This window comes from Mastacembelus armatus, chromosome 23, assembly GCF_900324485.2.
Source record: "Mastacembelus armatus chromosome 23, fMasArm1.2, whole genome shotgun sequence".
NCBI lineage: Eukaryota > Metazoa > Chordata > Actinopteri > Synbranchiformes > Mastacembelidae > Mastacembelus > Mastacembelus armatus.
In genome coordinates this window covers 13,709,521-13,722,573 of record NC_046655.1, presented here as the reverse complement: position 1 = coordinate 13,722,573, position 13,053 = coordinate 13,709,521, and the positions used below count along the sequence as shown (strand labels likewise).

Below are 13,053 nucleotides of genomic sequence, written 5' to 3'. Positions count from 1 at the left end.
CTAATGGCATATTGCACCACTGATTCTCAGATCCAGGAATTTAATGGCAAACTGCCCCACTGTCAGGTCTACCATTAGGATTTTCTGCTTCTCACTGCTTTGTATCACTGGAAAATGGTTTTACTCTGTTTGTCAGACAAGACTAGACATCTGAAGATGTCACTCTGAACTCAGAGACACTGGAATAGATGTTTTTCTTTATTTTCGCTAAATGACTCATCAAGCAGTTGAGAAAAAAATCTGTCAAAGAATGAGTTATGAAAATAATCATTAGCCGGTTTAATGAATGGATCCTATTCTCACATTTGAAAAACTGAAACCAGTGGATGTTTGTTATTTTAGCTTAAAAATGATATTTGAATTTGAACATTACTTCTGCACACACACAACGATTTGAGGAGTAGTATCCCCCAGCAATGATGATACTGTGTGTATTCTACTCTACGATCAGTTAATGAATGTCATGAACCCCAGCCAGAACATAGAACTGATACTGTCTTCTCCTCACCCGAGCTCTGCCTCCGTATCGCTCACATCTTCCTCTGACACCTACATAATTACACAGTCTGTCAGTGTGTTTGTGTGTGTGTGTGTGTGTGTGTGTGACCATGTAATGTGGGGGAGGCATCAGATTCATGCTGTGCATCTGTATCTGACCTTTACTGCTTAGAATAGACACACAGAGAGAAGACAGCAGAGAAAATGAGAAGAGAAAGATAAAAGAAGAAGAGGTGACAATGAGGAAAGAGAATACAAAAGAGGAAAAGGAAGGCTTGGTACATAAGGGAGAAGAATATAGAAAATAGTGAAGTAAAATGAGAAAAAGATTGATTAATCCATTAGCTGGCTAGAATGGATTAATCAATTATGCACAAAGAAAAATACCAAATATTTAATGGTTCCAGCTTCTAAAGTGTGAAGATTTGTCACTTTCTTTTAAGTCTTATGATGCAGTAAAGCAAATATCTTTGGATTTTGGATTATTGGTCAAATGATTTTGGGCTCTGGAAAATTATTTTAACAATCAGAAATATGACCTGCAGATTAATGATTCAGTCATTAGTTGCAGCCCTTATAGACAACAATGAAGCTGGAAGAAGAAACAGCAAATAAGCCGAAAATATCTCAAATGTTTAAAACAGAAACCAAGAAAGTGAGTTTGTGACACAAAAGGTAAGTTGGCTCTGCAACCTCGGGCTACAGCTGCCTAATAAAATTAATCATTTGCTAATAAGTCTCATCTAACCTGAGCAATTAGTCCATGTCCACACAGACACACACACACAGGCAGACACACACAGAAAGTGAGAGTGAGATAAAGATGCTGTCTCACTAATTATAGCATGTCTCTGCAGCTGAGTCTGCTGGGTCATGTGTCTGTGTGTGCATCTGTTTGAGTCAGGGGCAAAATGCAAAACGGAAACACTTAAATGGAGGGAAAAAGATAAACGTTGTAATGTGTGTGTATAACATGCATGTGTGTACATTTATGCATGTGTGAGAGTCTTTTGAGTTTGAGTGGGGAATCATCTTTCTGAGTGCTAAGGGATGATCAGTGCTCGATAATCCTGCCTTCAAACACACACACACACACACACATACAGAACAGTCATTTCCAAAGAGCCAGGGTTAATCCATTCATCACATACAGCACATCATATCTCTGCAGCTCTCCATATAAATAGTGAGGTGCAAATTTAACTTGTTGATAAACAGACGTAGGTATAACTCATTTTTGGTAAACCCTTCGGTCCACAGTTCTGGAGGACATCATGGTTGCATCTAAACACAATAAAACGTAAATCTCTCTTGAGCAGCAGGCCTGTTTGGGTGTGGACCTGATGGAGCAGCTGGCTGTGAGCTTCACCAAATTAGTCAGCACAACCATTTAGCATCAGAGACACAGATCTCTTTCATCCATCAAAACCTTTGAAATACATTGAAAAGATGATTATACCAGACAATGAAACAAAAATCCATCCACCATCATCTGGCAGTAACTCTCACAATAAAAAGCTCTGAGTAAAACAAATAAAATGATCAGAGGTCACAGACGTGAGCTTGATCAAGGAAACCAATTCAAATTTTGTAGACATATGGAAGATCAAAGTGTTTATATGGTAACCCAGACACTGAAAAAAAAAAATCTATATATGTGTATATATATATATATATATATTGTGTACATTTCCAGAAAAACAAAAAATATTATATGTTAAATGATCTGAAAAAGGTATTGTGGTTTTTGTGACAGGAAACAAATAGCTTCCCTTTCAATTAGAGGAAGAGAAAAATATTGCAAAACTGGTTTGCGGTGCTATAAAGTAAAACAAAATGTACAGATACAGTTTTGTAACTTCACAGACATTAAACATCCAGTGCAAAAACTGCGGTCAAATGTATTTGTACAAAAGAAATATGCTCACGCAAACACTGCATTCCAGTAAGACAGACTTTGTACTTTTATCACTCTCTGAAATGTGTTTTCTAACAGTACATGCTTTACTTTACTTCTGTTTAGATTTCTTTCTTGCTGCATGCTGTATATGCTATAGGATTTGTATTTGCATGTTATGTCATGAAATTAAGCTAACGCTGATACAAGAATGAGACATAGACTTGGAGTTGCAGTGATGGAGTCGGTGTCACCTCAGCAGTCGACTCCACAGGTTCATTATCGGCTCAAGTGAGACAGATGGGCTTGTTGGAACGGAGAGAGGAGGTGCTACTTTATAAGAACAAACGCACACCAGGAAAACATGACTGCTGATCTCTCTGGAGCACACTAGTTTAGAGGTGAGTGCTACCATACGTGTTATCTTTTCAAGTACAGCAGCAGGTTTACTTCTTCCAGTGTTTTTGTGCTGTGGACGCCCTTTCCCTTCTACTTGTATTGACACAGACATACACTGACATTCAGTACATTTACTCATGTTTACTCATTGTTTTAGTGCAAGAAGACTTTTATCTAAGTTAACGTACATCATTATTGATGTGCGTTGTGTTAAACATGAAGCCCAGCAGGTTCTGTACTGTTTTCATCACCAAATAAGTTGTGTTGGGAAAAGGAGAAATTATATATTAACTGATGACGTATTATATAGCAATAATACATTTTCAGTACATTTTATATTTTTTTGTAGATGGAGACGTGTAATGGATTGTGCTGTACCCTGACTACTGGTAAATGTACAGCTTCTTCCAGGCCAGAGCCTTTTTCCTGTACATCCGAGGAATGTAAACAGACACCTACAGTATATAAAGTGGCAGGACACGGTGGTTGGGAGGATGCCTTGTGTTGTGGTCTAAATCACAACAGACTTTTGTTCCATTACAGCACATACGGTGTGATTAGATGCCTGTAGTTCAGGTACATGTGGTCTAGAAACGCCTGCCAGGTTTCAAAACTGCTTTTGTTGTTATGGTTAATGTGCTGTTTCCTTTGTAGTCATTATACAGGTCATTTTCCACAGCTCATTTTCTTTTGTAGTGTCTTACTGCCAGACAGGTGACAGAAAGACCCTGTAGGTTCCTTTATAGCTTGAGTAGGCTGGTAAAACAGGCTTCATATAGCAGTTTCTCCTTTGTGGTATACTTTGTCATTTGTTAAACAGACCACATACACCACTTAGTCTTGCAGAAGCCTCCTTTCACAAGCAGTGTCTAAAGAAGGAAGATGCAATTGACTAATCTTTAACACGTCAAGGTTTCTCTTCAAACTTCCTCTTCTTCTCTATTACACCAGGAAGATCAACTTCGCTTTTCTCTTCTATTTTCACCTTTTGCCCTCTTTTTTCAGCACCATTTCCAAGCATGAAAAGCCTCTTACAGCCAGCCAGACGACTAATAAGGAGCGGCTCCTGTCAGCCAATCCCCCTTAATGCCTCAGCACACTGCATTATGGACAAAATAACCCCCAACACACACACACTCACTCACTCACACTCTCAAACACTCCTGAAAAGGCTAGGAAAGTAGAGAGAGAGCAGTCAGAAATCTGTTGCAAAAAAAGACATTATCATTCTTCTCCTTCTTGGCAAAAAATGACTGATATGCATACACAAACACAAAACCAGCCAAATGGAACGAAGGTATTCAGACAAGGTACAGAGGGATGTGCTAACACATCTGCCTGCCCTCATATGCATGTGTAAGCAAATAAGAATGAGTCAGAGTAGCAGAAAAACATTTCATATCATCATGATTAACACATTCTTATGCTCACACTGACACACACAGACATGTTTGACCGAGCTATAGAAAAACACACCAACATCCTTCCGTATCAGCATCCAGCTCCTTATATTCATTTTGACCTTATTTAGCCAGTGACTCTGTCCAAAATGTAATTTAACAATTAGCCATAAATAATAAAACTCTGCACTGAAACTCAACAGCAAGAGATGTATGAAAAGAAAAGCAAAACCGCAGTTCCACACACCCTCATACAAAAATGACATGTTAGTTTAATATGACAAAGATGCATTGATCTGTTTTGTCTTTTGAATAATCGATACTTCCACACAGCTGACCCTTTCTCTCTCCTGCTCTAGCAGGAGAAGAGTATCATAAATATGCATGTATATCTGTTCGTCTGTTCCGAGGATGAGAGGAGAGAGGGAAAACTGTGTCACTGAGCCTTGCATATCACCAACAATTGCTGCACTGATCATCTGCTTGAAAATTCATGAGTGTCTTTAAGCTGCCCAGACTCTGAGCCAAGCAATGAATTTAACAAAGACTGTGCTAGAAAACTGCTCATCAACTGGTTGTATAAAATATAAGGAGGCAGCTCGTTCTGCTGTGTATTACAGCGTGTACAGGTGTATTCAGATAAAAGCGTTCATTCCTTATCGATTTTATCAGTTAGATCCACTTTAGCCACAGGGGAAATATGGAGATAAAGGAGAGCAGGGAGCTTATAAAACAACTCATGTTATCATCAGACAAACAAGTGATTAGATCTCCTGCTGTGACAGTCACTGGCAAAAATGTCCCTGTGTAGAGGTCATAAAAATATCTAATTATCTGGATTACATAAAGTATAAAAGAAAGCAAATCCCTGGTCAGCTTTATTTAGAGTGCAGATTAAACAAAACCAGACGAACAGCAGCAGCAGACTTCATTGGAAGTCAGAGTCAGGTGACCAAACAGCATCAGAAACAACCCGTCTATAATATAAACACGTCAAGTGCCTACAGCCACACTAGCAGCTCTGTGAGGCTGTATGTGGGCACAATAGGCTCTTTCGGACCAAACAGTTCTAGGGAACTGTTCTTCAGGAACTACCCCACTGATGGAGCCCAGAACTACAGACCTTAAGGGCCCTATTTCTGTTTGCATTTACACCACCAGCAGGAACGTTGACTGATGTTTGCTATAGCGATGTCACCTATGCGTGACATTTAACAACAATGCTATCGAGAATTTTCCCCATGACATCAGCCTGGACTCTGGTGTTGGTCCATTTGTGTGAGGTTTTTTTCCCCCATGTCAATATCTGTTGTTTAAGCAGCTAAAATTAAATCACTCATGGTTCTTATTGCAATGAAATAGTACCTACTAAAAAAAGGCGTTGAAAACTGTGTTCTAGTTTCCTGTTCCTGTGCTACAAACAGAAAAAAGGGGAACTTCGTCCAAGGTTTCTAAGAACTCTGAAAAAGTTCCTTCAGTCGCAGCAGATCGCAGTGCAGATCATGACCCACGGTTCGGCAGCCACGTGACCCGCGGATTAATAACTCCTTTTTTAAACTAGCAGATTAATCCTAAATTTTTAACGATTGCAGAGAAAAAGCTGATGTTGTTTTTTACATAATTAATTACACAGATTTTATTTTTGTTAAACCCATAGGTTCTATGGGCTATTTTTGTTGAAACCAATAGTTCCTTGCTGTACTGTTCTTGTAATAAATGGAAAGCAAATTACATTTGTCTCCTCCCCTTTGTTGCTGATCCGAAAAATGGTCCGATCCGTGACTCAAAAACCGTAATGTGACCTAATGTCAGCATGCTCACAGTGACCACAGAGGCCATTGTACGCCTGTTAGCACCACTAATTGGCAGTAAACATAAAGTACATTTCAGGCTGATGGAAATTACTGACCAACCAATGCTTTATTTTTTAAGGCCAATATTCATACTGATATTTGGGCGTTTAGCAACACATTGGCCAATGGTTTTTCCACATAAACAGATTATTTGTGTTCCTTGGGCACATACTTTGTTAAACATTTCACAGTTTTGGTTTAATACAAAGGTAACAGATTACAGAACAGAAAATGATTTGTGGGTACTCTGTAAAGACTGCTGTCCTTAGTAATTCGACCATGACTGTTTTGAATTAGTAATAGTGTTGAATGTTGTCCCCTGTTGTGTATAATGAGCTTTTCTTCTGTCTTGACCTTTCAAATGTAATTTCCCTGGAAAAGTCAATGCTATTGTACTGCGCTGTGATGTATTGCTCATTTACACAATTACGGAAACCAGCATGACATTACAGAGGTTTTTGAATCTGAATTATCTCTTTCCGTTAGGGCATGTTAAGCTGTTGAGATGTGTACATTGATTATATAAAACAGAGTTAATAATTCACGCACACCTTTAAGGTTAGTATATAAACTATATTTTCTATGTACACTTCGATATATGCAAAGCTTCATTTAAAAAGAAAAAACAGGTTTCTGATGATTTTTCAGAGCAGTTATTTAGCATGAAGGAAAAGCAGTTGTGAAATCTCTTCTTTTAATCAGCATCACTAAGCAGCAGCTGATGCTTTTAATGTTAAAAATATATTAGGGACCAAATGCCAGAATGCAGTTTCGGACTTGTTTTATTTTTAGAGTCAGCGACTGTTTATTGTGCCGCCTAATGTGTCAGTTCTCCACTGGGTAACAGTAATTGTCTTTAAATGTGTCACCATAAATCTGTTCTCATCAGCCTGTCATCAGTTTTTCTTCCTCTTCATTTGTGCTTGTCTTTCCCATATATCTTGACTTGTGACAGACATTTGGTTTTGGCTCATAAACTGCCCCCTTCCCTGTCTCTTTACTTCTCTTTTTTTAATCTCTCCCTCTATTCGCCCTCTCTTCTCTGTATTTTGTCCTAATTGAAGGCTGAATAGAGAGTTTTATATTCTGGCAGCATCAGATGATGAAAGGCCTTTGATCACTGTTTACCCCTGCAGGTACTAGCAACACGAGCTACACTTACATCTTTTTATGTTTTTCCTCTCTTCTTGTGCCTCCCCGGTCACTCTTCCCTAGCCCTACTCTATATTGTGCATGAAACCCGGCAGTACATTGGACTGCGGTATGACAAGCGCTTTTTGTGATTTGTTTTTTTGTGAAGTGGGCTGTAAATAGTGGAGGGATAATGTTACGACATCCTGTCCTGTGGCAGCTTGTTTCTGCACCATTTCCCACAAAGGCAGTGGTAAAATCCCACCACATGATAAGCTGGGTGATGAAACAAAGCATTTGTTTCTTTCTGTTTTGCCTCATGGGCGAACAGATCATGTTGGCACTTTCACCAGCAGAATCACAGTTCAGGGGTAGCTGGTTGGTTTACCAGGTAGAGGCTTAAGTAGTGTAGGAGTGACTTATTAAAATCCACTGCATCGTGAGTGATTCCGCATGGACAATGTTGAGCCTTGACGGTACGGTCACACGAGGGGTCCACAGAAGAAGCCAGGGTCAATCAACATGCAGACAAACAACCAGAAAACATCAGTTCTGTGAGCTTTAATGTGGATCCTGACGAGTTCTGCGTCATGAGAGAACAAAGCCAATGAGAGCACCGGACTGAACGCAGTGATGACGGGGCCTGGCTCTCCCTAATATTAAAGGATTTCTGCATGTGCTACTTATCTATCTATCTTTTACAAAACTGGCTGGGAAAAACTCTGGCCAACAGAACTTTTCCAAGATTACAACACTGTGTAGTCTTAAAACAGAAGCCAGTGCCAGGTTTTTTTGCACTGCCAAGTTTTTGCAAAAAGACAATGTTTCAGTCAAACTAGTCACAGAAATTTTATAAAATAACCAGACAAGACTGCTTGGTTTCTAGAAAGTTCAACATCTTACATATCCAAATATTTTATCTTTTTATTTTTTCCAAAACTACCCAAAATCAGTCCTGCTACACCTAGTTGAATAATCAAATAGTTGATTTCCAGAAGAAACGCCAAGCATTCACTGGCTTTAACAGCTTAAACGTGAGGATTTACTGCTGTTTGTCATTAATAATAGTTCAACTAAAATAGTCAAAGATGACACACTAGATAAATCAATTAGAAAATTCTCCATAATAGTTGTAGTCCTATATGCAACCTTGCCCACAACTGCCCAATACACCTAGAAAAGTAAAAGTCACCATGGTACACATGGGATGCAGGAACGCTGTTGAAGCTCTGTTTCTGGCTTTAGGGAGGTTTTCTGAGTTTTAGTACTGAGTGACTAACTGACAGCTGACTCATCAAATGTCTAAATGAGATGTTGATCACCTGCTTGTCAGAGACTGGTTGAGTGACTAACTATCTAGTTGAAGTAATATTTTACAGACTGACTAGTGTGATGACTAACTGGTCATATGTCATGACATACAAACACATTAAGCAACTGTGTTTCTGACTGAGGAAACACTGTCATGTAGCCAGACAGCTAACAATAGATAAAAGCAGGGACACTATTCTGGGAACATACAAAGTGTGATGCATGTCTGGCAGAGAAGTTACACACTGCCATAAACACATAATACCACAAACCCAAACACACACACACACACACACACACACACACACACACACACACACACCCTTTGATGTTAAAAGGCATAATTTCACAACTCTTTCATATTTCCACATATGGTAATTCATTTCTTGGCACTGGCCACTTCAAAGCTATGTAAACTATGTTCTTACAAACCACCTCCATTGATTGATCATTTCCTTCACATGACTAATTCTAACGCAGACAAAAAATATATAACTTTATCCCATTAAAGCAAAGATCAAAACAACACAGAGACATGCTATCAACTGACAGTCCGACAGGAATCTAGAAAAACACAGATTTGACATAATTAAGGGTCCTGGACTGCATTTATCCAATCTTAGCATACAATTAAACATTTAAAAAACACAATGAGACCTATATTCTTTCCATTTGCATTGTAGGATACAGTACAAAACTCCATTAAGAATAAGTAAGAGTCTTCTGGTAAATGCACCATATATGAAGTAAACAAAGCTTCACCAATATTAAATAACATACATTGTAGACAGTAGCAGACACTGGCTGCAGTCACGTGAGCCAGGTTTTCTCTCTCCAAATGAAATTAATCCAACTAGGGTCATTTACGGTAAATGAGCACTGAATAAAATGGCTGGAAATGACTGCAGAGCAGAGGCTGGTGCAGGTGGAAAATATTCTTCACATCTTGCCTGGTCACTACTTTCACCAGAGCTAATATCTTTCTATACTGATCCTTTTATTCCTAATCCCACTTCAATCAAAAGTATACCAGCTTGAGAAAGTATCCACTTTTTACCAACTTTACTACGTTGTACATTTCCTTTTAAATGGATAAAGTCATCATTTTTACCCATCAATCACCAATCACTTTGCAAAATCTACTGAAAAAAAAACAAAAAGAAATGTCTTATTTACAGTGGTGCTCCAACTCATTTGGTTTCACAGCATACCAAATCCTGCCACCGAGTTTACTGCTGTATTTCTGACTGAGACATCGATGTACTACAACAAACTACTCCTGCAGTTATACATTTGGCGGGCGAGCTCTCTGCAACTCAATCTCCTGGAAACCTCATTTACCCAAAAATGGCTTTTTCCAGGGAAAACACCCAGAGGAAGAGGGACTCTGTAAATGATGCTACAATACAAGTGAAAAAGTCTCAGAGTGCATGTAACTAAACTGGAACACAAAAAGGAAATAAAGAAAGTCTAGTATTATCGTCTGTCAGCTGGACTGTAATATGATTATACTGCACCATCCCTTTCTTAAATGACATGAATTTCCTTTCCAAATGAGCCAGCTGATTGTGTTTTAATGTGTTTGCATAATTTAATCTGCTCTGGATGTTAATTACTGGTGAAATCAAAAATATGAAGTGAGCCGTTCTTTCATCTTTAACTGAAATCAATTCATTGGATGAGAGTAAAGAAAATCATGCAGTGGTTGGATCTTTGCAGCTGTAAACACCTAATCTGTTGCTTCGCTTTGCATCAGTCAAACACAAACAAGTTGAAATGATCGATTTGACCTCCATATAAACGACCTCCTGATCATGTGCAGTACAGACCATAAATGCCAAACATTTCTGACAACCCAGGCTGCTGTGTGACTGTGTGTGTGTGACTGTGTGTGTGTGTGACTGTGTGTGTGGTGACCAGTTTTCACTATCAGCAGCAGCTGCCGGTCACGCCAGGGTGTCAGGCTGCTGCTGCTGCTGCTGCTGGCATTTACACACACACACACACACACACACACACACACACACACACACACACACACACACACAGCCCAAAAATCAATACCATTTCTAACTCCCACCCCCCAACACAACAAGCCTACAACACCACAGGGAGAAGCTCACGCATGTAAAATTGCTCTGCTGTCTGTTAAAAGCATGATGGGGACCATAAGGTGGGTAGTCTGGTCAGGACAGGACTACCCTGCCTGAAAAGGATCCGGCCTTAAAAACAGCAAAATACCCTCCGGTGTCTTGTGTTTGTGTTTACAAACTTTAGCTAGCTGACGGAAAACAAACTGGCAAAGCTGGATTCATAACAACCTGAGAATGATCCAAACAGGAGGAAATAAACAAAAACACCAACATGTCCTCCCAGCATCCTCCCAGCTCCACTCACCGATACGAGGTCTGTTTTCTGAACGCCAGTCCTTTTAATTTCTCCTCCAGCGTCTCTTGCTCCATGTCGGGCAGACCGCTGAACGTGTCGCTGCAGCAGCCCACGGCAGCCTCCTCCGAGCCGGCTCCGGACTCCGAGTCGCCCCCGTCGGCTCCGAGAGAAGCCAGGCGTCCGCTGAAGCCCCCCGCCGCCGGGCTGGTGCGGTCATTCGCTTGGGGGTCCATGCTGGCCGGTCCTCGCTGTCTCACCCCGCGCTGGACCCCCCTCTCCTCCGGCTTGTGGGGGGACACGGGTGCCGGTGTCGGTGAGGAGGCGGGAAACGTTTATTAACGGAGGAAATAACGACGTTAACGTCTGGAGCGGTTTGACCGTTGACTGCTTTTATATACCGCAGCCAGGTAGGGCAGCACGCGCAGACCGAGCTGCACTCACGAGCCCCTGATCAACTGGCACGTCAAGCTACCGACGTCATTCAGGAAGTGGAGACCCCTAACCTTCAAAATAAAACTCAAGTGTTTTCTAAAAAGAGTAGTAATTTTTTTTCATTGAATTATTGATTTTTTTTTGTAATTTGCTGTATTTTCTCGTGATAGTATTTAAATGATATATTTTGTATCACTTGTGCTAAACACACTGATAAATTGCACTTGTTTATACAAGTATACATTACTGTGCAAATGCTTTAGGCACTCTAGATCTGTTTAGCTTGTAATATATCATACCATGATACCAGGGAATAGCACACATAAGTCTCAAATTCATTTTCCAGCATCACAGTAAGTCCAAACATATAAAGTCTTGAAGAAGTAGAACAAGAAGTCCAGCAACATCTCTATCTCATATCAAATACATTCATTCTACAGACCCAGGATCCTAGGTATGCATGTCAATGTTTTATGTATTTTTATAGCCACAACTCCTTTCCACACATTCACAAGATTTAATTTCTCACCTGAGGATCAGACTATTTACTGACTTTGACTATTTTATTGACTTATTTGTAAGTAACATTTAACAAGGCCAAAGTCTTTTGGCACAAATTTGAGTCCAGAAAAATATTAAATTTAGATTTTTAATTAAATATAAATATTTTGATAATGTTAAGGCAGCAAAGTTTAGAAATGTAATATATGACAGTATACAGTGTTTAAGTTTGTAGTAAGGACTGGTTCATCAGGATGAGAGTATGCTTAGTGAAATATACAATATGAGCTTTAAAGGATGAACAAAATGGACCTTAAAATGAAACTTTGAACTACTCTACTTTTAAAGACTTTTATTTTCAAATTCATTACCGGAAGCGGGTGTTTGTTTATTTGTGGTGACGTTACAGGGGGTTTAAAAGCTGCAAAAGCGCGAGCTGCTGAGGGTGGCGACAAAGAAATGCTCCTGTTACCTGCAGCATCCATCCATCCATCCAACCATCCATCATTCATCTGTCTTTGTGCATGTCTGCCCGCGTCCATCCATCCATCTGGCCCATGGGACGAGCAGCGTGGCATTGTGGGATATTCCCTCTCCTCCTCCTTTCCGCAGCATCATCAGTCAGAAAGTAGGACAGAGGGTGAGCGTCAGTATCTCACTGTGACACATTAATCACACACACAGTCCATATTCTGTGTTCATGGTCTCTGTGTGTCAGATCAGGCCACAACATCCTGACTTTCCCTCCTCGTCCCGTTAGAACATTTCTTGTTAAAAACTGCAGCCTGTCAGCATCAGGCCACATCTGTCAGCAGCTACATTCTTCACTTCAGTGCACTGATCCATCATTTTGGCTGTTAAGGAAACCTGAAGTGAACCACATGACCTTCCTGTACTTTTACTTTTACACAGGGGAGCATCTGTCTGCCATCCCTGCAATGTCTGATGATTAAAAAAACTATTTATTGAGCCAAAACATCAACATATGAAAGGAAATAAGAAGTATAATCATTAGCATTAGTGAAATTAAGATCCCAAATTCAAGATGAAATATTCAAATGAATTAAATTGGCTTTTATGTGGCTCTTATTTCAAAATACCCATCACAAACCTACAGTATATCTGTCAGGCCACTAAAAACCCCATCCTGAAACACTCAAACCAAGTGGTTTTTCATGCTCACAGCAGCCCCTTTGGCAGCAGTGATGCTTTTCAAACAAAGCACTTGATTGATAAATGAACA

The 13,053-nt window shown here is 39.9% G+C and overlaps 1 protein-coding gene across 7 annotated transcripts in view; it reads right to left on the bottom strand.

Moving 5' to 3' along the window:
- dgki (diacylglycerol kinase, iota) overlaps nucleotides 1–11,346 on the bottom strand; it is a 53,654-nt gene extending 42,308 nt beyond the window's left edge. For all 7 annotated transcript variants that reach the window (XM_026326539.1, XM_026326543.1, XM_026326544.1 and 4 more), the window contains exon 1: nucleotides 10,887–11,346. In XM_026326539.1, coding sequence (XP_026182324.1) covers nucleotides 10,887–11,110 — 224 coding nt within the window. In that variant the 5' untranslated portion in view covers nucleotides 11,111–11,346. The remainder of the gene's footprint in view (nucleotides 1–10,886) is intronic.
- Between the last annotated feature and the right edge of the window lie 1,707 nt (nucleotides 11,347–13,053).